Source organism: Sceloporus undulatus, chromosome 3 (genome assembly GCF_019175285.1).
Source record: "Sceloporus undulatus isolate JIND9_A2432 ecotype Alabama chromosome 3, SceUnd_v1.1, whole genome shotgun sequence".
Taxonomy (NCBI): domain Eukaryota; kingdom Metazoa; phylum Chordata; class Lepidosauria; order Squamata; family Phrynosomatidae; genus Sceloporus; species Sceloporus undulatus.
The window spans coordinates 7,761,354-7,785,407 of NC_056524.1; the positions used below are offsets into that span (position 1 = coordinate 7,761,354).

Consider the following 24,054-nt stretch of genomic DNA (forward strand, 5'->3'; position numbering starts at 1 on the left):
CATTCTCTTGAAGAGTGGTGAGGTCTCCATCCTTGGATGTCTTTAAACAAAGGCTGGATGGCCATCTGTCAGGGATGCTTTCACTGAGAGTTCCTGCATGGCAGGGGGTTGGACTGGATGGCCCTTGTGGTCTCTTCCAACTCTGTGATTCTATGAACTTTAGTCCTCTAGGTGTTTTGGACTTCTTCTTTCAGAAGCCCCAGTCAGCATGGCCAAAAGTCAGGAATTCTGGGAACTGAAGTCCAAAACACCTGGAAGACTAAAGTTCGGAAACCACTGGAATAAACTAAGGGTTTATTTCAAGGTGGCAAAGAGACTGACCACAATTTATGGAGAAACAGGTGTTTTCTTCTTCCTTGACAACAAGGACCAACTCAAGTCCTTTTAAGAGTGAAGTGTATAGTGAAAGGCTTTGACATCCCTATGACACAATAATGGTGACAGTATTCCTCAATGGCAAGAGATGTTTTGACTCCTCACAAGAGAAAGGAGAGAGAAGTTGAAGGAAAGTGAGGATGCTGGATCCAATTCATGCTGAGAAGGAGAGCATCTAGCTTCCCTTTAAAAAGGGACAGAATTAAAATTAAACTAAAAGAGGCAATAAGAGAGGAAGAGTTTGGCTGAAACCACCGAAAAGAGTGCTGGAGTGAAAAGTAACATTTCATCATGGAGACAGACTTGATTTTCCTGCAGGGGCTCACCCTCATGATAGCAACTCAGGGCAGGATAATGACCCGAAAGTATATCAGCTCGCTGGGACCCCGGCTTTTCCTGCTGGAGATGTTGTCTACTTTCCAGCTGTGCAGCTGCTTTAACATCCTGCGCCCTTTGACTGAACTGGAACCCAAGCCCCAGCTCTATCTTGGTCACCTTTATTCCTTCGCTGCTCTCCATTTCTACTTGACCCAGAATGAGAACACGAGCAACCCTGCCACCATTTTGGTCTACATCCTGCGGAAAGGCATCTCGATGAAGCTGGGCACGCTGAAGATCGTGGCCCAGTTCATCGGCGCGTTCTTGGCCATGTTCTATCAGAATGTGCTCTGGGCAGTCAGGACCAGTACTTTGCTCTCCAACCCCCACATCTGCAGCCATCCTCTCCAGACAGATCTATTTAAGGCCTTTTGCACGGAGCTGATAACCTCCTTCCTGTTCCAGCTTGCCGCACTGAAGTCGCAGCTGCAAGAGCTCCGTGTCCGAGCCAATGTGCTGGCCCTCGCCATCTCCTCCTTGATGTATGCAGGTTGGTTATCATTCCTCTGTCTGTCTCAAACAGTGGAGGAATAAAAGGAAACGAAGGGGCTGTACAGACTAGCATCTTTGGCTGGCCTGAGGGCAGAGTCGGAGCGTGGCATCTACACAACGCACGCCCCGACTTCACCCCCAGGCCAGCTTAACGCTGCGCACCACACAACATGGCATGCTGCAGCACAACACTCTTCTGGCACTGCGTCTACATGATCGGGGGCCACGGTGTGGGGTTTGCCGTGACCCTGATCTGGCTCTAAGAAGCAGTCTGTACAGCCCCAAAGTCCCACATGCTATGTGTTGGTCCAAAAACTTTAATTTCTTTCAAACTCAAACGCGTTTCAGGGTTGTCACTGAACAGCAATAGCATTTATATTTCTATACTGCTTCATAGTGAGTTTAGTGCTCTCTGTGTGAAAGCCAATTGCCCCCAACAAACTGGGTACTAATTTTACCGACCTACAAAAGGATGGAAGGCTGAGTCAACCTGGAGCTTGGGATCCAACTTGCATACTGTTCCAATATAGCAAGTACATTTCTATACCGCTTACCAGTGAGCTAGCACTCTCTGTGTGGTTTACAGTCTGAAAGTCAATTGCCCCCAACAAGCTGGGTACTAATTTTACTGACCTATGAAAAGATGGAAGGCTGAGTCAACCTGGAGTCCTGGGCTAGCACTCATATAACAATATAGCAATACAGCAAGTAAATTTCTATACTGCTTACCAGTGAACTAGCACTCCTTAGGCAATTTACAGTCTGTAAGCCAATTTCCTTCAACAAGCTGGGTATTAATTTTAGCACCCTACGAAAGGATGGAAGGCTGAGTCAACCTGGAGCCCTGTGGGGATCAAACTCACAACGTTATGGCCACCAGAGCTCCTTTACTGAGTATTAGAAGGAGTACTCAGAGGATCCACTTTGATTGAGAGTACTTACTACAACTGCAGATATTTCTCATAATAGCCCCTGAAGAAAGCCAGTTGGTGACAAGGCCTAAATACATTGGGCTTTTAAAGAAATTAAAGCTTTTGGACCATCAACAGCACATGGGACCTCATTTCCTTTTGCTTTTCTACTGTAAATACGTGCTTTCCAGTTTTTTGTTCTGGACCATCACACAGCACCTGGGACTTTGTTTCCTTTTATTCTTGTACTGCAAATACATACTTTCCAGGATCCCCCCCCCCCCCCCCCCCCCCCCGTCCCTATCTAAAAGAGTGTTCCTCAAACTTTTTGAGGCTTCTACCTGCTTTTCTCTTTAGTAGCAACCCTAGCACACCCTTTCCCTATATCTCTTGATATTAGGTAAATTTCATACAACCAATCTCAGTTGCTGCTCCCTTTGCACTCAGTTACCCTGGGAGCAGCAACCAAGCAGCTGGCTGACCAGCAACCAAGAAGCCCCTTGCCCATGCTATCCTTCCAGCAAAGGCCAGTGTGGGCAAAAGCCTCTCAGATGCTGCTTATCCAGTTGCTGCTACCAAGGTGACCAGGTGCAAAGGGAGATGCTTCTCCCTGTCGAGGAAGGACACTCCATCCTTTGTTGCGGTGGAGAGGGGTGCAGCTGGTGCGTATGTAGAGGGTTTACAGAGGCCACAGGCTCTGGACTGGACAGTGTTGTTTCAGTTCAGAGTGTCACCTGGTGCAGGAGGGGCGCTTTGGGGCCAGAGCTCCGGGGACAAGGCCAAAAGGCCACAAGTAAAGCAGCACCAGGCAATGAGGTGAGGAGACACACAGCCGGGTGTCACCCCTCTTCTGGGGTGTCACCTAGTGCGGTTCACACACTGCACTCTTTAGTGACACCACTGGGACTGGAGATTGGCATGGATGGGAGAAAGGAGAACTTTTAACTACATGAGCCATTTCCCAAGAGTTGACCCCAGATATTCCTTCCCCAGAGACATGTCCTCCCCACACAGCTTCAGGTGTCCCCCCCCCCCAAAAAAAAACATTGCTTCTTCTCTGAAGATGCCAGCCACAGATGCTTGTGAAATATCAGGAATAAACTCTTCCAGAGCATGGCCACATATTCCTAAAATTTATGGGTTCTGGCCGTGAAAGCCTTTGACTTCAAGTTGTTTTCACAGCTCCCTTTTCTCTCTGCCTGTCTGGTGAAAGAAAGCAGGAACAGCATTGCAGCTCCAACCTGCCAGTGAAGTCCTGGCAAAGCTCACAAAGCTTAAGCAGGGTCCCAAATTTGAAAGCTCCCTTTTTTACCACTACTTCTCCTTGCCACTATGTGCTCTAACTCCTTGCTCCAGTCAGTCAGTCTCCAAATAGTGTCGCACAGAAGCAATGCGCTGCACCCAAGCCTCATGAGAATTTCCCCAAAAGACTAAGAGAAGGAGCTTGCGTCGGGAGGTGATGAGTGAGGGACCCCACCACTCAAGTGATCAGCAAGGCTGTGCAGTGATTTTAAGTTACTCTGAAAAGATGTTTCATATGTGAAGTGCACATACATGTAAGCTAATGAGATGCCCAGCAAAAGGTGAGAATAGGTGTCATATATAACCAGTGGCATCACTGGGGGTGCAGGGGGTATGGACAACACCAGATGACACCCAAAGAGGGGTGATACCACTGGTCCTCAAATATCTGTGTTTTGGCAGAAACGGGCTGTGGGATTTCTCTGTTTCTGTTTTAAATAGTAAGAGATGGGGTGAGTAGGATGAGTCTCAGTGGGAGGGAAAAGGTAGGCCCCAGATTTTTTTTAAAAAAATAACTTTTAAATTTCAACATTTTTTTAAAAAATGTAATTTTTAATTTTTGTTACCTTCACATTCATTTCCACCACTTGAAACTTTTCACTTTCATTTTCACCACTTGCATATGTAAAATATGTTTAGGCTGTGCGTATGATATTGTAATTTAAAGGCATAATTTTAATTTTTCTAGTTGCTTATGTCACAACTGTTACCGTTGGATTCAGTGGTATATTGAAATTATGACTTATGGGTAACATCAATACAGAAAACATTAGTAAGGAAGGATTCTGTATGGTTTGGTATGGGATGAGGTTAATGGGGAGAGGGAATGACATCAATACTTGTGCCCTGTGGGTGAATAAGTGGGGAATGTTAACCCTGTGTGTGTGTGTGTGTCTGCCTTCAGATTGCCTGTTGACTTATGGCAGATTTCAGAGGGTTTTTAAAGGCAAGGCATCTTCAACATAGCATAGTGGCTTGAGTGTCGGACTACAACTCTGGAAACCAGGGTTCACTTCCCCGCTCTGCCATGAAACCCATTGGGTTACCTTGGGCAAGTCACATGCTCTCAGCCTCAGGTGAAGGCAGTGGCAAACCTCCTCTGAACAAATCTTGTCAAGAAAGCCCCATGATGGGGCTGCCATAAATTGGAAACAACTTGAAGGCACACAACAACATATTCAGAAGTGGTTTTGCCAGTTCCTTCTTCTGAAATATGGCTTACAGTACATGGTATTTATTGGTGATCTCCCATACAAATACTAACCAGGGCTGACTCTGCTTAACTTCCAAGATCACATGGGATCTGGTGCCTTTAGGTGTTTAATCCTGATCCCCTCCTTCCTTGCTTCCTCTTCCTTCTTTATGTCTTTGTTTCTCCATTTCTTTTATTATTGTTGAGTCTCCCTTATCTGAAATGCCTGGGGCTAGAAATATTTTGGATTTTAGAATATTGGCATATATATATATATATAATGAGATACCTTGGAGATGAGACCCAAGTGTAAACATGAAGTTCATTTACGTTTTGTCTACACCTTATATATGTAGCCTGAAGACAATTTTATACACAATATTTTTAAATAATTTTGTGCATGAAACCAAGTTTGTGTACACTGAACCATCAGAAAGTAAAAGTGTCACTGTCTCATCCACCCATGTAGACAATTTTTGGGTTTTGGAATATCTCGGATTTTGGCATTCGGGATAAGTGAGTCTGTAGTCACAGCAATGTATAGGTTGTTTCTAAGCTCTGGATGCCTGTATTGTATTTATTTTTACTTCCTTCCAGTGCTATTTGCCAGACATGCAAATAGGTCTGCAGTAAGGGTGAAGATCCCTGCTGATGCTACAGCAGTGCTGAGGTCTGCTAAAACTGAAATCAGGGAAGGGAAAAGTTCCAAGGGAAGGGAGAGGAGGGGGCATTTGAAGGCTTTCTCCCAAGAGAGAGGTTGCAGGGTCCCCAAACCTGTATTACCTTAGCCTTCCATTCAGCTTTCAGAGTACATTGCCTCACTGTGCAAGCAAAGCAAACCAAGAGGGAGGAAAACAGAGAAGTAGACTCTTAAGAGTGGAGAAGATGTGTATAAAAATATACTGTAATTTTTGTTTGTTGTGTGCCTTTAAGTCATTTCTGACTTATGGCAACCTGGGGTTTTCTTGGCAAGATTTGTTCAGAAGAGGTTTGCCATTGCCTTCCCATGAGGCTGAGAGAGTGTGACTTGTCTAAGGTCACTCAGTGGGTTTACTGCTGCATTTTGCAATAGCTGCAGCTTCTGAGTCATCTTCAAGGGCAACCCCACATAGACCTCATTGCTGTAGTCTAATCAGGAAATTTCCAGGGTATGAACTACTAAGAGGAAAGGACATAGCTGGTGGCCAAGTTGAAGCTGACCCTCAAGCCACAGAGACCGCTGGGATAGATCAAGGAATACTCTCAAGCTATGTGCACTTAGCTCTCTGTATCCATGGGTTCTTTATCCATGGATTCAAGCAGCTGTGACTTGAAAATATATTTTTTAAATTACAGTTGTCCCTCCCAATTCGTGGGGGATCTGTTCTGAAAAGGAAAAAAAACGTCAATATGCAAGTCTCCATTGATTGCAATGGCGGTGTGTTCCTGCGTGTGCCAAGAAACAATCCGGTATATCTGCCTCTGTACATTATGTAAACTCTTTGTGTCACTTGGATAATATTAAAAGCACTGCTGGATTAGATAAAGACCAGACTAGCCCAGCATTGTTCTGTGTCTAGCCAGATACCTGTGGGAAGCATATTAGCATGATATGAGCAATAGCAACCTCTTTGTGTTCACCAGAAACTGACAAAGATATACTGTTTCTTATAATGGGATTTATGTAGAAGATATAGCCACGTTATTCTGTAGAATCAGTACATAAAGAAATCTTGTAGCACCTTTGTAATTAACTGAAAGAAAGAAATTGGCAGCATGAGCTTTCCTAGACTTCAGTCTACTTCCTCAGATGGATGTGGGGTTTATATACATTCATCATGACTAGTAGTCATTGGTAGCTTTATGCTCCATTGATGCATCTGATCCCCTTTAAAAGCCATCTAGGTTGCTGGCTATTGCTGCATGCTGTTGGGTAGTAAATTCCTTAGCACAGTTGGCCCTCCACATTTGCAGCTTTGACTTTTGAGGATCTGATTATTCACAGATTTGATTAATATGTTTTCTTTAGAAATCTCTAGCTCCTCCAGCCCAACCCTGGGGCTGATGTCTGCCAGTCATCCTGGTGGAGTTCCTAGAGAGAACACTTCTGGGCATTTGTAGGTCTTCCAGAACAATTCTATGCTCAATGTCTGGCAGATGCTGACCACAGATTTGCACTGGAGGACCTAGAGATCCCTAGAGAAGTGTTCTCTTAGGTAAAAAACAAACAAAACCCCAGTAGTTTTCCCCCCTAGTTTTTCCACTTTAACAGGGATCCTGAACCGTTAACCCCAACAAATGTGGATGGCCCACTATATACTGTAACTAGGAAGTGTGTGAAGGACTTTCTTTGGTCTGTTATGAATCTCCACTATTCACCTAAGGTGCTTGATCCAGAGGTTTTACTGTTATGAGAGGGAGAAATCGCCCTTTTCTGTGCCCTTTCCAATCCACAATATACTTTGAAAGGCAGGTCTGTACTTTTTAAGGCACAATGACCAGAACTGTATACAGTATTCCAGGTGTGATTTGCTCCATAGATTTGGGGAAAGCCATTACACTATCAGCTGCTCTATTTTCAGTCCTGTCCCTCATGAACTCTTTTACATGGAATCATTCCAGAAATACTTGCGTTTAATCCAATATGCCCACTTGTCAGGGCTCTGTGTTCTAGTTGTTCTATGCATCCTGCTAGACACATATTATTCTCCCAACCTATTTCTTTATTCATTTGCCCATGTCTTGGAGCAGGAGTCATGAAGCAGCTATCATCAGAGCTTGGTGACTGGCATACCTCACTAGGCACCAGAAATCAGGTGTAAGATCTGGAAGAGGAAATCTCATACCTTTTGAAGGAAAAAAGGTTCGATTTATAACATATGCACATGCGCGCACACACACACACACACACACACAAACAGATTGAAAAGGTTAACACATTGTAATTTTTCTTGTCCTGCCGTTTGGCAACAACTGTTGTGCTATTGTATTATGAATTTTACAAGTATGTATTCTGAATTTATTAGCTGTTGTTATGTCCCATGGTTCTCTCTATCAGTTCAAAACAGCACACGCAGCTCTCCGCCTCCCTAATTTATTATCATAATAACCCTGTAAAGTCAAGCTGAGATTGAATGGTCCAAGATCAGTCAGTGAGTTTCAAGCAGGGCAATGGCAAACCATCTGAATATTCATTGCCTGAGAAAACCCTGTGAAATGTATGGGGTCGCCATAATTTGACAGACACATAATTGTGCGATTTGAACACACATCATTATGTGAATAATCTGAACATTCATTAGGCATACACTAACAAGACAATTATAGTGTATAAAATGGGATATCATAGATGTATATGTCCAGCATAAATTCCTGTGACTGGGACATTATCTTGCCACATTGATGCCAGGGCTCCAAGATTGACTCAGCCTTGAATCCTTTCATAGGTTGGTAAAACGAGTATCCAGAATCCAGCTTGTTGGGGGCAGTTGGTTTACAGGTTGTAAACTGCTTAGAGAGTGCTGAGTTCACTGATAAATGGTATCAAAATGTAAAGGTTATTTTCTCTTAGCACCCAAAGGTTGCAACCCTCTCCCCAATTACCTGGGAGCCAGCCTTGATAGGACTTACTTCTGAAGTGGATACAGAGAGAGCTGCACTGAAATAGCTATATCTGTGCTGTGAAGTCAAAGGCTTTCATGGCCGGCATTCATAGTTTCTCGTGGGTTTTTGGGGCTCTGTGGCCATGTTCTAGAGGAGTTTATTCTTGACGTTTCGCCAGCATCTGTGGCTGGCATCTTCAGAGATTCTGGCAAAACGTCAGGAATAAACTCTTCTAGAGCATGGCCACAGAGCCTGAAAAACCCATGAAAAACTATATATCTATAAATTTTAAAATAAATGGTTGCTGGGTGTTCACTTGTTCATTTGTATCATTCACGGATGATAGCTTCTCTAATACAGGTTTGTTGTTAACTGCCTTCAAGTCAACTTTGACCATGGTGACCCTATGAATGAGAGGCCTCCAAAAAGTGACCCTTATCATCAACTCAGCTCTTGCAGATTCATGACCATGGTTTCCCTGATTCAATCTATCCATCTGGAATGCAGTCTTCCTCTCTTCTTATTGCCTCAACTTTACAAAGCTTTATTGTCTTTTCTAGTGAATCATTTCTTCTCAGGATATGGTCCAAGTGTTGTCCTTATCCATTAGGCATCTTTGCTTCGAGGGAGAGTTTGGGTCTGATTTGCTCAAGGACCCATTTCATGGTCTTTTTAGCAGTCCATGGTATTCTTAGCACTCTTCTCTAGCACCAATCTCAAGAGTCAAAGGCTTTCATAGTTTTTTGTGGGTTTTTCAGGCTATGTGGCCATGTTCTAGAAGAGTTTGTTTCTGATGTTTTGCCAGCATCTGTGGATAGCCATATAGCCTGAAAAACCCACAAAAAACTAATCTCAAATGAGTTTATTTTCTTCCTATCAGTTTTCTTCACTGTCCAACTTCCATAACCATACACAGAAATTGGAAATAGGGTAGCATGGACAGTCCTAACCTTAGTATTCAATTATATATCTTGACACTTTAAAAGGGTCTTGTCTCGTTCTGATACCTACAGTCCTCAGATGGGAGTAAACTCAAGAGTTTCAAATACATTGACGCACATTATGTCCTAACATCTGTCAGTCTGAATGGTGTTTTTTGCCATTGTGGTTTGAGCCTTGGACTGTGACTCCAGAAAGCAGGGTTTCCACCCCCCCCCCTTCCCTCTTGGGCAAGTCATCTCTCAGCCTCAGGGGAAGGCAGTGACAAGTCCCCTCTGAAGAAACCTGCCAAGCAAATCCCATGAGAGGGTCACCAGAAGCTGGAAAGGACTTGAAGGCAGGATGTTTGGAAGCTGGGTTGTGACCAGAGGAGGGTGAGCAAAATGGTGAAGGGCCCCATGCCCTATGAGGAAGGCCTTAGGGAGCTGGAGATGTTTAGCCTGGAGAAGAGAGGGTTAAGAGGTGATATGATAGCCCTGTTGAAATATTTGAAGGGGTGTCACGCTGAGGAGGGAGCAAGCTTGTTTTCTGCTGCTCCAGAGACTAGGACCCAGAGCAACGGATGCAAGCTCCAGGAAAAGAGATTCCATCTGAACATTAGGAGGAACTTCCTGAGTGGAAGACACTCCTTCCTCGGAGTGTAGTGGAATCTCCTTCCTTAGAGGTCTTTAAGCAGAGGCTGGGTGGCCATCTGTCAATGGGGATGCTTTGACGGAGAGTTCCTGCATGGCAGAATGGATCAGGGCCCTTCTTGGGCTCTCTTCCAACTCTACGATTCTATGATTCTTTCTCTCTGCAGCATGCTGGAGATAGACAGAGAGAGAGAGAGAGAGAGTAGGGTCCTTTGAGTGTTTCTGGATGAGCCAATGGGTCGGGAGGGGCTGGCTGCTGGGGCTCCCTCCTTCGGGTGTCCCTGGCTTTGGCGCCCGCCCTCTTGGCCTGCCCCAGCCAGCAGCAGGGCTGTCCCTTCCTGCCGGGGCGAGAGCCACGAGTGCGGACGCCTTGCTCCAGGGCCACCTGTTGCTGTTCTGGAGCCTCCTCCTCCTCCTCCTCCCTTGGGCAGCCCAATTGGGAAGAAGCTTCAGCCCCTCTCTCTCTCTCTTTCCTCCTCCAAGAACCGGGGCTCTCCATCGTCTGCGCGGAGCCGCCGTCGGAGCCGGAGCTGGGAAGCCAAAGGAGGCGAGGAAGAGGCCAGGAGCCCCAGCCGCCCTCCTTTCCCGGGACCCGCTTCCCTCCAGGAGCAGTTCCGAAAGGCCCTCCATTTTAGGCAGCCGGGAGCAGGTCCTCCTCCCTGGCCTTTCCTTGGCAGGCAGCTCTGGGAGAAGCAGGCGAGGCTCTGGCCCTGGGCTGCTGCTTCTCTGCTGCTCGGAGGGTCTGTCTGGGTGTTTGTGTGAAAGGGAAGGAGACCTCCCTGGCCCTGGAGGGACCCTGCAGGGAGGAGGCCCAGCTGCCGAGCCTTGGTTGGCAGGGGCTGGAGAAGAGCTGGTGCCCAGCGCTGTGGCCTCAGGGCTCCCTTAGGGGCAGATGGAGGGCAGCTGAGGTCCCTGGCCCCTAAGAAGGAGCTGCCTGGCCCCTGGGAAGCCCCCTGGGAGAGGACCCAGAGAGGAGCCTGCCCTGAGGAAGCCATGGCTCTGCTGGAGGCCTGCCTCTCTCTGCTGGTGATGGCACTGACAGTGGTGGGCATCACTGCTTGCAGGAGAGTGGCCCTCCAGGCCCTGCCCCACAGGCCCCAGAGCCAGGGCTTCTTCTTGGAGCTCAGCGGGGCCTTCCAGATCGCCGCCTGCACCCACGAACTGCGCCTGATGGCTGAGCTGCCCCCCCAGCCCCACCTGGCCCTGGCCCTGACTTACCTGCTCACTGCCCTCCATGGCCTGACTTTGCTGGGCAGCCTCAACAACCCTTCCAGCAGCTTCCAGCTGTTCTTCAAGGGCAGGCTGACAGCCAAGACTTGGGGGCTACAGACTGCGGCCCACTTTGCTGGAGCCCTCCTGGCGAATATCTACATCAGACTGATCTGGACATTGGGGATGGCACCTGTCCACTCCAGGGCCCTGGCAGAAAGCTGCACCAGCCCCATCCAGACCACCCTGGCCAACGCCTTCGTCCTGGAGCTCCTCTTCTCCTTCTTGCTCCACCTGACTTTGCTACAGGTTGAGTCCATGAATCACAAGACAAAAAGCCATTTGGTTGCTCTGCTGATCACCACCTTGGTGTACGAAGGTTGGTCCGTTTGCTTTTATGCTTCATTGGTACTCTGCCATGCTGCCAAAAAGATCACTCTAGATATCTGGAAAACCCAAAACATGTAACACCAAAACCTGCTGAAATTTCTTACAGACATATCCAGTTAGACTAGGCTGGCCTTATTTCCTTGAGACAAAAACAGGGCATTGGGGGGGTGGCAAAAATGGGACGGGGTTACGTAATATTCTATAGGCATGAAAAAGAAAGACAGTGGCAAAAGTTTTATTACATGAACATATTTCAGTTATTCTTCACTGACGGAACTTGTACAAAAAGTTTAGGTGCACATAGAAGGGGACTGCATTTAACCACAATGGTAGCAAGACTATTCCTCCAATGAAGTAACCTTACGCAGCAAATTTCGGTCTTTCAACACCTTATCATAAAACTTCTCACACTCCATGGCACAATTTTGTTGTTGGGGACAAAACGGGACAAAATTGGCATTTATATTAAAATGGTGGAAATGTGGGGAAGGGTGAAGGTAGTGTCCTGTTTAAAACGGTACGTATGGTCAGCCTAAGTTAGACCCCTTTTAGCCACAGCCCATCTCCTATGCCAGAGTCCTGCTAGAATAATATGCTTTTGCCTTCCAATGAAAGGGCAACAGAGTGGGCACAAAACTGTCTTAAGAGAAGCAGTTCCAGAAAGGGACATTTTGACCCTTTCTATTACTCCTTAAGTTGTCTGGAACCATAATCATGTTTTTTATGACTGATACGTTGCAGTGTTATACAACTGGCTTTATATTGTTTATCTACATTGGACTTTAGTAGAGTACAATATTTCCTCCACTGTCAGAGGCAGTATGCATCTGTACATCAGCCATTGCAAAACATGACCAAGAGCCTGCCATTGCCAGGGTGACCAGGAATCCTCCTTTGCCAAGACATGTCCTACATTTCAACTTTCTCTCCAGGAAGAATTCCAAAATGACCTCTATTTTGAGTATGACTAAGAAGCCAATTGAATAACACCTTGTTTGCCGTTCTCCTTCAAGAAATAATACAGGATGTGTAATATAGCTGTAAATAAACCATAAGAACTGAATTTTATTTATATTCTTGCTTTTTGCTTTCATTATGTAATGGCCTGCATTTTTCTTGAATGTCTTACATTTTGTGGTGTCACAGAATCATAGAGTTGGAAGAGACCCCAAGGGCCATCCAGTCCAACCCCATTCTGCCATGCAAGACCTCACAATCAAAGCATCCCTGAGAGATGGCTAGTCTCTGTTTAAAGATGTCCAAAAAAGGAGACTCTGCCACTCTCTGAGGGAGTGTGTTCACTGTCAAACAGCTCATATTGTCAGGAAGTCCCTCCTAATGTTTAGGTAGAATCTCTTTTCCTGTAGCTTGCATCCAATGTTCCGTGTTCTAGACTCTGGAGCAGCAGAAAACAAGCTTGCTCCCTCAGCGTGACACCCCTTCCAATACTTAAACAGGGCCATCATATCACCTCTTAACCATCTCTTCTCCAGGCTAAACATACCCAGCTCCCTGAGTCTTTCCTCATAGGGCATGGTTTCCAGACCCTTCACCATTTTGGTGGCCCTCCTCTAGACACGCTCCAACTTGTCAACATGCTTGCCCTCCTTTGTGGTTAGGACATCTGGTCACCCTGTCCATTGCACTCATGCCCTGTTTGGGGGCTTCTGATAGGCCTATGTTTGGGCACTGTGGGAGCAGAATGCTAGATTGTTGTTGTTAGCTGCCTTCGAATTGATCTTGGCTCATGGTGACCCTGTGAATGAGACATCTCCAAGCCCCCCTATCCTCTGCTTTCCTGCTCTGGTCTTGCAGGGTCAGGGCCATGGTCTCCCTGACTGAGTCTATTCATCTGGCATGTGGTCTTCCTCTCTTTCATCTTCCCTCCACAATCACTCCAGAATCACTGTATTTTCTAGTGAGTTGTGGCTTCTCATTATGTGGCTGAAGTATGACAGCCTTAATTTAGACATCTTGGCTTCAAGGGAGAGTTCTAGCTTGATCTGTTCTAGGACCCATTTGTTTGTCTTTTTAACTGTCCATGGTATCCTCAACACTCTTCTCCAGCACCACATCTCAAACAAATTACAGTCGGCCCTCGCTTTATGCGGGAGATCCATTCTGGATGCTCCTGCATAGAGCAAGAAGCACGTATACACAAGCCCCATTGGGTAGAATGGGGCTTGTGCTCGCTGCGTGCATGGGCGCCAAAGGCATGCATGGTTCAAGATTTTGTCTAGTTCTTTCATGGCTGCCTTCCTATTCCTAATCTTCTGAATTCTTGACTACACTCTCCATTCTGATCAATGGTATTCAAGGTATGGGAAATCTTTAACTATTTCGGTTTCCTCACTATCTAGGTTGAATTAAGCCTCTGTAGTCATTATTTTTGTTTTCTTTAAGTTTAACATTAGGCCTGCCTTTGCACTTTCTTTTTTGACTCTCTTCAGTGATTGTTCCAAGTCTGTGATGTTTTCTACTAGTGGTATGGTGTTGTCCCATATCTTAGATAGTTGATATTCCTTCCTCCTATCTTCATTCCTTCTTCTGTGTTCAAGCCTGCTCTTCTAATCCAGAATGCTAGATTAGATAGATGTTGTCTGAGCCAGCAGGGTTCTTCACTTTCTTAGTGTATCCAACCAAACCCCAAGTCCTTGAGCATGTCTAAAATAGCTCTCTATTTCAACTGTAGGTCTGCCCCTTGGTTTTCTAAGTTTCTGCTTCCAGGGAATGTTTACTATATTGAACTGTCTGCCAGTGAACCATAGAATGCCTGGGCATTGCAGAGACTGTGGCGCGAGGGGGGGGGGATTATGAGAGATATCCTCCATTTGCCCAGTGGTCAAACCTATTGGGCTTCACTCTTGCTGGTTATGAACCCAGGTGTTGACTTCAGCACACCTAGCAATCCTCCTGTACATCCAAAGGAAAGATCAAGAGTGGTAGGGAAGAATTACAGAGCAGTTTCTTGCCTTTTCCAGTGCCCGCTTTTGTTAAGTTTCCAAGAAAATCCATGGTTCCACAGAGCTTTGCTTGAAAGCCACTACTTTAGCCAAATTCGGCATAAGAAAGGCTCTCTGGCTATTCACTGGACAGAATTTTTGGGCGACAGAGGGATTTTGGAAGTTTTACTCTGAAAAAGTAACATTTCCAAGCTCTAGCTAGCCATACATGTTGAGGACATCTGTTGCCTCCAGTAAAGGCCAGGTGGGGAATTGTTTCCCCCAGTGTACATAACCTTTGCTGAGGACAGTGAGATATTTTATCTTAAGGAAAGGGTTGCTGAAGTTTTGCTTGTTTGAACCAATGGTTGGTGTTGGGAGTATGAAAAGATAACTTTTTCTCTCTGCCTTCAGCCCCCCAGATCGCAGCTGTTTTTGTGGTGTAAATTGTATACTTTTTTTCTTGCCTGCTTTTTCTTTGGTTTCACATTCTTCCCATGCTTGGCGGCTTATGTCCCAAACATCTGTATGTGATACTTTGATTTGAGCCTGAGGCTTTCACGTTACAAGTTTTAACTGAGGTGAGGGTAGTCTTTCCTAAGCAAATCCTGAAGCTTGCTTTATATACGTCCTCCCAGCTTACTCTGGTTATTTTTCCATGCAAGAAAGGCCTTTACTGGAGCCAGCTATGGAGTTTTATCACATGGGGGAAATCCCATGCAGAAACGGGGGGTTAGACTAGAAAGAACCCGTAAAAGTGGGTTGATTTTCACACAATGTCATTGTTAAACTTGTGTGTTAACCTGAACAGAAAGTGGACAGAAAGTAGACAAAAGCCGCTCCTTTTTACTTTCAGGATTTTCTGAATGTTAAAAGTAGTGGCTTTTGTTTACTTTCTGTTTGGGTTAACACAAATTTAATAACGTGTGAAAATCAATCCGCTTTTGTGGGTTTTTTTCTAGCCTTTAAATCCTGTTTCTGTACAGGATTTTCCCTGTCCACAGATCTCTTATGCCTTTAGGTCCAAAGTGGGTTCTAGATTTGGCTTGCTGCAGTCTATCCTAGATGCTGGGAAGCAGAACAGATATAATGCAGTTTTGCAAGAGAGCTCTTAATGCTACACACATGAAAGCAGATTTAATGCTGGCACGGCCTACTTTTAAGAACTTAATTTTTTTGTGTGTCTCTGAATTCTTTTAGTATTAGTTGTTACAGCTAATTGCATCTTTAAAACCTCAGCATTTAGTTAAAATGTCTGTTACTATAGACATAAACAGGAAATAAACATCTTACTTTAGCTGTAGAACCTCAGTCAGAAGCAGATCACCCAGTCTGTCTTTATACAACAACATCCAAGCTATTGGCACAGGGGACTTAGTTGCACAACATTAAACATTAGGAACAAACAAGAGGATAGGTATCTTTCTGTCTATTCAGCAGGGATGTTTAAATAACCTTGGTTAATATCTGCTGATGCAAACTGGGGCACATCCTTAAGTATCTTCATATTGTACATGAGGCGGATGGACATCTCCTGCTGAGGACAACGGTGCGCTTTCAGCAAAGAAGGCCAGTTCCCTAAGCCATTTATTTTTATGTCAGGGGCAATTTCAGTCAGGTTTTGGAACTGTAAGAACATGAGCAATGGTTTTAAATGACTCCAGGTTTGATATCAATAAAGTTGTGAATTCTGTGATAATGCTCTGAGAAAATTTAGGGATGAAAGATTAGTGTATATACTCATGTAAAGTCTAGAAATTTAAGCCAAAACAAATTGACCCAAAAAACCTGAGTAAGTACTGTACTTTAACTCTTATTTTAAAAGGGAAACATCCCCTGCTGAAAGGCAAGAATGTAATCTGTCCTGGAAGCACTGACCCCTCTCTACTCTGTCATCTATCCAACCTTTAGTTTGAGCACAAACAGTTATGCCTGCTCATATTTTGTAAGTTCTTTGGCATCATTTTCCTCTGCTCAATCTTTTAGATCCTTTGTTATCTGCCGCTAAGTTTTAACCTCAACTTATCCATGGGTGATATCAAAATCCATAGGTTTAGCTCCAAAACCTGCCCTTGACTTATACATCAGGTCAATTTATAGTCCAGTATATACAGTACATGGATGGACCAGCTTCCCTGAGAAGTGAAAGCATGGGATTATGAGGAGGCTAAGATCTACTTTCTTGAAGAGAACACCTAAGCAAACACAAGCTATGTTCAGAAATCATAGGTATATGCTTCACCTGTGCAGCAGTTCATCTTTTGAATAGGTTCTAGATCTTCCTCTCCATAACACAAAGCAACCTGGTTTTCAAAAACAGAAGTAGATTTCTGACCACATGCATTTGGGTTTTTTTTGACAAGCTGTGCAGCCCTCAGAAGGTCCCAAGACAGACATTTCCACCTGTGGATCTGCCAAAGTTGCTCAATTTTTTGCTTCTTAGGAAGAAAAGAAAGTTTACAGAGGAAAAGCCACTGGGATCACTTCACTACACTGTAGTGAAATAACCATTATCATCTATTGACTTAACAGCAATAAGAACAACTGAACAGGGAAAGTAACATGGAATACCCTTTGGAGTTCAATCTCAAGGTGCAAACTGTCTAGAACAAGCTAAAAGACTGTATAAACTTGATGCTTGGGAATATATTTGCTTAAATTCCAGAAGTTAAGCTATTCTTTGTAGCAAGCAAAGCCCCTAATTGTCAAATACTGGAAATTCTCCACAAGGCTTACTTATAAAACACAATGAATTGCAGTGGCAAAAAGATACTGCTCTTCCAAAACAAGAGATTTCAAGAAATCTAATCCCTGTTGCCTCCGTCTGGGCAAATCAGGTGAGAGCATTCAATGGTATGCTTAAGTACGCATTTACCATCAGTAAAAAAAAGAAAATCTCATGTTCAATCTTATCTCTTTTGGGAGTGAGCTCATATTCTGAGCCAGTCTCTGTTTAGCATTTGAAATTTTTTCCCCGTAACTGGAGTCATTAATTTGTCAGTCTGTCCATTCAATTACGAAAAGGAAAAACTCTCTGTTAAAGAACAAAATAAACACATCTCTTAGTCCACTGTTGTTGACTTCTTGAAATACTTAAGCAGCCCTATAAATTCCATGCTGTATTTGTGCTTTTAGAGGCCTGTTCCAGTATTTGGAAAAACTGCAACTTGAACAAAAAGAAGGCATTACTGAAATAAACGGAGGCTGGATGGCCATCTGTTGGGGTGCTTTGGTTGCGTATTCCTGCATGGCAGGGGGTTGAATTGGATGGCCCTTGGGGTCTCTTCCAACTCCATGATTCTATGAAACATAAGATGGAATCAGATCACTGTTGAATCTGCACTTCTGTGAAATGGCAATATGGAGTATGACTTTGTGCCCTTTGTTGAAAGGAGAGATGTAATGAGGCAAGGCAGGCTATCTTCATGCTTATTGTTAACTGCCATAGAGTTGACTTCAACTTATGGTGACCCTGTGAATGAGGGACCTCCAAGTCATCCTAGCTATTATCAAGAAAGAACCCTGCCAGGTCTTCCAGACTGAGGGCCATGGCTTCCTTGACTATCTATCTGGAATGCGGCTTTCCTCTTTTCCTGCTGCCTTCCACCTTACCAACATTACTGCCTTTTCTAGTAAGCCATGTCTTCTCTTGATATATCCAAACTATGACAGCCTCAGTTTAGTCATTTTGGCTTCTAGGAGGAGTTCAGGATCAATTTGCTCTTAGACCCATTCGTTTATCATTTAAGTAGTCCATTCTATCTATAGAATGCATCTTCACATTTCAAGTGAGTTGATTTTCTTCCTATCAGCTTTCTTCACTACCCAGCTTTAACAACCATAAATGGAAGTGAAAAATGTGATGGCAGGCACAATCCTAACTTTAGTATTCAGTGATATATTTTGACACTTCACAACCTTGTCTAGTTCCTTCCTGGCTTCCTTTCCAGGTCCTAGTCTTCTTCTGATTTCTGTTTCGCTGTTGAACAGCTCTTATTACTGTACCAATAGCATCAGCCGCAAACCATCAGCTTTGATTGGTGATGAAATTCCTTTTTCTTGTTTGGTAATTTCCCCCAATATATACATTTAACTTGTCTGTACTATAGCTCTCCAGTATCACTTCTGTAATCTAGTACTGGGGTCAAATAGATTCCATTTAGCATACACACTAAATTTAGTTAATGATAGTTTGTAGTCTGGAGTTCAGCCTGAATCATTAGAAAAAGGCCACCTTGGTCCAGCCCCGCTTTGTCTGTTCCAGGTAGCAATGACTCTTCCAACAGAATCTTTACTATGCTGCCTGATCCTTTTAGTTCAAGATGTCAGCCATCAAACCTGGGACCTTCTGCATTCAACGTATATACTTTGCCTCTGAGCTTCAGCTCCTCCTCCATTTTGCCTCCTGGCAAACAAACAAACAAACAAAAAAGGCAAACCAGCAAACCAATCCAAACAAAATAAACCCACATTCTCCATGTCTCTTTCATATACACACATATGCACACATTTTCTTCATTTTCTTAATACTGTAAAAAGACAAATCTGAGGGGTACCAGAGTCATTTTGGCAACAGAGTTGATGTCTCTTGTGCAGAACCAATTCTCCATTTCTAAAGGCAATTTTTGCCTAAAATTCAAAGATATAGCCATGTTAGTCTATAGAATCAGTATGTAGAGAGATCATGTAGCATCTTTGAGACTAACTGAAATAAAGGAGTTGGCAGCATGAGCTTTCATAGACTTCAGTCTACTTCCTCAGATGCATATTTGCCTAAAACGGTATTAACATTCTAGTCCTAGAAGAATATCATCAGAAGTAACTCAGGCGTCTCTTCCAAGTCTCCTTCACTCCTGCATAGGAGAGTTTCACAATCCATAAAAGACACATTTCCACACATGGCTTCATATGCTTTCTGGTCATTGTCTAGCTCTGTGTCTAATACTGCCATTTTGCCATCTCAGCTTCAGTCCTGGCTTACAGTGTGACTTTGCCAGTACATTTCAGCATTTAATTCCAATCCTCCTGAAATGCCATTCTCTGGGAAAGCAATTTTTATATAGTCATCTGGTACTAAAAACAGCTCGCTGAGAATCATATAACACTTGCCTTTCTTCATATTCTGTTTTATAATCCTAAACATTAACCAAAACATCACTTATCCAGCTCAGAAGTATAACATAGTGTCTTGTCAGATATGGAAGACAGTTGCCCATATTATGCAACGTGTGTTTCTGCCCATACATTATTTAACATCAGGCTGAAATTGCTGGTGTTGGAATTGTAAATGGAGGAAGATGGCTAAGGGGTTAAGGCTCCTGACCCAGTGCTCTATAATGAGAAACAAGCTGTCTTTAACAGGAGGGAAGAGATCCATAAAAGCCCCGAGTTTCTTACAGAACAGACATTCCCTGGAATAGGAAATGGACAGTCCAGATTACAGTAATATTGTCAATTATTTGAGATACAAAGATAGTTTCATACTGTCCTTAGTTATACCCTGAACAGATTCCTACTGCACTGTACGGCAGATGCAAGTTTTTCTAACAAGGCATAAATGAAAAATGTCATCTCTGAAAATAGCTGTTTTAATTCAAGCAGCCACTTCTGCTGAATCATTCATTGTGGCTCTGTTTGCTATTGGCGTTAGCTTTTAGTTATAGCAAAGTGATACTACAGTCAGCCCTCCGTATCCATAGATTATGCATCCATGTTTTCAACCATCCACACAGCTTGAAAATATCCCCTGCCAATAAAAAGCAAACCTTGATTTTGCCATTTTATATAAAGGACACCATTTTATTGCCCCATTTTATATATTGCTACTTGAGCATCCTCTGATTTTGGTGCAAAGGGGGATCCTGGAACCCAATCCAGTGGATACCAAGAGCCCATTGTAATTCTGGTCCATTTACAAGGACAGTTGGAAACAATTTTATGATGGACCAGCTAACAAAAGATACATACTCACATTTGCAAAACTGGCTTCAGAACCTAGCAATGTGGGAGTTCAATCTGCTGTCATGAGATAACTAAATGTCATTATGTAGTTATGCTTAGTATAGGGTTGGGCAGTCACTGCCTTCCAAGTTTTTTTAACTGCAGCACCCATAATCCTGTACCACAGCTTATGCTGGTTGAGGAGATGGAGTTGTGTTCCCCATCCCACTCCAAAAACCATCTTTAATTGTTCACTACTGCGTTAGTGGCTTTGAATGATTTGTTTACTTAGTATTTAATTTATTTATATACCGCTATTCCGAAGATCATAGCGGTGAACAGCAAGTAAGCTAATTAGCAAGTAAGCTATTTATACAACACTTCACATTCATTATGTCCGTAACTTGGTGAACAATCATGTAAGCCTGGTCTAGTTATTCTTACATTATGTGAAGGATGGAGACCTGAAATAGATGTTTTTCTTGGCCTAGGCTATCTAGCAAGTCCGTGACTGAGACTGGACTTCTTCTTCTTCTTCTTCTTCTTCTTCTTATTATTATTATTATTATTATTATTATTATTATTAATAGTTTTATACTCCGCTCTTCAGCCAAAAGGCTATCAGAGCTGCTTACATTATTTTAAATTAGACATTTTTCCTGCTCTCAGGCTTACAGTCACAGCTCTGCCTCTTAAGCGTTGTTCTATGCACAATGCAGTATGTGAGCCAAGGAGAATTGCTGGAGGTCTGGATGTAGGTTGCCTGAGGACTCCAGTGTCAAATCTCTAATTCACCCGGGTGGTCTTTGGGAAGACACAGCTTTGCAGGACCAGTTTTTATTTGTAACAAGGGATCAGGATCACCAGACCTCACAGGGATATTGTCAGAGTGAATGCCTGCTATGCACAAGAAGCATCATCATTGATTATTAACCTCTCCAACACAAGCCTCTGGCATGTCACCAAAAACAAACATTGCTTTTTTTCAAGAGACTGCTGATAGCGCTTGTCTCTTACCTTTGGAATCTCTTCCATTTGGGAGTTTGCCAAATGGACAGTTTGGTCAGATTCCTTTTCAAGAGAGTTTGCTGGTTGTCTTCCTCAGATGCATATTTGCCTAAAACCCAGTCCCCAACTGCACTGCTCAGGTCTTGCAGACTCAGGGCTGTGGCTTCCTTGACTGAGCCATTCCACCTGTAATATGGTCTTCATATTTTCCTACTACCTTATCGCTTGCCATGTATCATAGTCTTTTACAATGAATCCTGTCATCTCATAATATGTCCAAAGCACAACAGCCTGAGTTTAATCATCTTTGAATAAGAATTCAGGTGTGATTTGCTCAAAGACCCATTCATTTCTCTTTTTGGCAGTCGGTTGTATCCAGAGTCCTCCTCCAGCATTGCATTTCAAATATGTTGATTTTAATCGCTGTCAGCTTTCTTCATTGTCCAACTTTCACAACCATACATAGAAATCAGAAAGACTGTGTCCTGGACTTTGGTATCTAATGATGATAAAACTTAAAGGGGACATTTCTTTTTGTCTTCTTGTAGGTGGACACCTCACAGGAGCCATATTTAACCCAGCTCTGGCTTTTTCTATGCACTTAAGTTGCTTCAGTGAAAAATTTTGGAATTATATACTGGTGTATTGGATAGCTCCATGCATAGGTAAGTGCCTTTATATTTTATTTACGTGAGGATGAATCCTAATCCCAAGAATCCAGAGCAATAGCCTTAGTTAGAGGATAGCTTTGGTGAACTATAACACTTTCTTAAGAGAACTCTTCTTTCAGCTGTTTTGAAAATGCCACGTCCCACACTTCCTTTGAGTGCTCTGTAACCACTTTTGTGGTTTACTGTTAGAAGATAATTCTGTTAAAATCACGTTGGATTTAAAAGAGGCTGCCCTATACACTGCCAGCACTGATAGTAACAGAAGAGGATATTTTAATGGAACTGTTTCAAACTACTTTTAAAGAAAAAAAATTAAGGAAACAAGGAGAACCCGCATGGTGTAGCAGTTTGAATGTTGGTTCAGGACAGTAGGGTTGACATCTTCACCATGAAAACCCACAGGGTGACCCTGGGCAAGTCACACTCTCTCAGCCTAAAAGGAAGGAAATGGCAAATCTCTTCTGAATACATCTTGGCAAGAAAACTCTAGAATAGCATTGCCATACGCGCAAGTTAACTCAAAGGCACTTAACAAAAATAATGAGCAGGTTTTGGTTTAGCTATAAATTAAGAACAACTACAGCAACATAACTTACCTGTATGCACAAGTGGGAGTAATGTTCATCAAGTTGCAATGCTTTCTTTATGAAGTTACTCATTGTAGATGTCTGCAAAGGGATCTTGTAGCACCTTTGAGATTAACTGAGGTGACAGTGAGGGATCTAAGGAAACACAGTCCAGCAACATCTAGGCGGACAGAATTCCCAACCCCTGGTTTTATATATCACACTTTCCCCCTGCTGAAAGCATATGTGTGAATTTTGCTCAATAAATGAAACATAAACATCAGCTTAATCACATCTTTAAGCTATCGTTTAAATGCCCCAAGGTCAGTGCTACTTCCTCTTCCTAATAAATTTTATTTTACTAATTCATTACTATTTAAATTGCCCAGTAACTAAGGTTATCTGAGTCATTTACAAATTCAAACTATAGCACATGAAATACTGATGTAAGAATTACAAGAGTAATAAAACCAAATATAAAACCAGCCACAGGGATAAAACAATGCATAGATCAAGATTGGGGACAGGTGAATTTTACAGTTACTGTGTGACAGCAGCAGCAGAGAATGTGCACACCTTTAAGGACTGAAATCAAGCTTACACAAAATTGGAAGTGTGATGCTCTGCTATTGCGTGCTAACAACATTGCATGCTATTGCAGCTAACTGTTGGCCAATGTATGGTCTTCAGACAGTGCCTTCAATGCCTTTTTTATGTTTTTATCATTTCAGGGTCTGTGTTGGTGGTCATAGCATGGGATGAAATCCTTCCTCTGATACGAAGAGAAGCGTAAAATTTAGAGGAGTGCTTTTAAGAGACTGTGAGCGACATTTTGTACACACAGAAGACATCCAGGAAACTGGGCATTTCTACAGCTTTCAGACACTTATTCTGGAACATCCTTACACAGTTTTATTAAACAGTATTTACTTGTGCCCTTGAACACACAAGACTGATTTTTCCAACCTGAGCCATGGTTTTAAATTTCAAATACGTGTTAACTTTAAACAAGATGGTCTCTTTTTGACCTATCCTCCAAACTTAAAGAGGGGAGAAAATTAAAATAATATCTGGTAAATGAATCCCTTCTTAATTTTATCTTGTGCAATTTAAGCATGTTACATTCAAGATAACCCATCTCAGGCATTTTGGGAAAGAACCTGCTTCAGATCATTTCTGCACACATTTTCTCTCCTATTTCTTTGGTCAAACCTGCATCGACTGTTACAGAAATCCTATTAAAACTGGGCAGGGGTTTGGAGAACATCTTCCAACACATTTTTATCCCTTGAGACAAGGCGAGCAGCTGAAGGGAAGAGTAGGAAACACCGCTGAATGTTTTAATAAGTCCCCTTTCACACAGCCTGGAGCCCAGAATGGTAGATTCTGTCTTAGTTGTATGATTAAAATGGGGTCCATGGAATAACATTCAAGGTCACAGTTTCTAGGATAACTAATCTAGGGTTCAGAACTGAAAATACGCAGCTTTCCCCATCTTTTTGGACTACAGAAGCACCTTGATGCT

General features: G+C 43.3%; 2 protein-coding genes across 2 annotated transcripts; both read left to right on the forward strand.

The window, feature by feature from the left end:
- The first annotated feature begins 181 nt into the window (after positions 1–181).
- Positions 182–10,565, forward strand: LOC121925130 (aquaporin-11-like). The gene is made up of 2 exons (XM_042456930.1): positions 182–1,243; positions 10,120–10,565. The coding sequence occupies exons 1-2, from the start codon at positions 667–669 to the stop codon at positions 10,563–10,565; spliced, it is 1,023 nt and encodes a 340-aa protein (XP_042312864.1). The 5' UTR covers positions 182–666.
- On the forward strand, positions 10,146–23,611 carry AQP11 (aquaporin 11). The gene is made up of 3 exons (XM_042460152.1): positions 10,146–11,391; positions 21,841–21,957; positions 23,261–23,611. Exons 1-3 carry the CDS (start codon positions 10,797–10,799, stop codon positions 23,320–23,322), a joined length of 774 nt encoding a protein of 257 aa, XP_042316086.1. The 5' UTR covers positions 10,146–10,796; the 3' UTR covers positions 23,323–23,611.
- Positions 23,612–24,054: the final 443 nt, after the last annotated feature.

What these genes read in the sequence shown, in the direction of transcription:
- LOC121925130 (XM_042456930.1), top strand. Translation starts at nt 667, where the DNA reads ATGGAGACAGACTTGATTTTCCTGCAGGGGCTCACCCTCATGATAGCA. An exon ending in CTCCTCCTTGATGTATGCAG is followed by an intron (nt 1,244 to 10,119) that starts GTTGGTTATCAT and finishes GGCCTGCCCCAG; the next exon opens with CCAGCAGCAGGGCTGTCCCT.
- AQP11 (XM_042460152.1), top strand. Translation starts at nt 10,797, where the DNA reads ATGGCTCTGCTGGAGGCCTGCCTCTCTCTGCTGGTGATGGCACTGACA. An exon ending in CACCACCTTGGTGTACGAAG is followed by an intron (nt 11,392 to 21,840) that starts GTTGGTCCGTTT and finishes GTCTTCTTGTAG; the next exon opens with GTGGACACCTCACAGGAGCC. An exon ending in TTGGATAGCTCCATGCATAG is followed by an intron (nt 21,958 to 23,260) that starts GTAAGTGCCTTT and finishes TTATCATTTCAG; the next exon opens with GGTCTGTGTTGGTGGTCATA.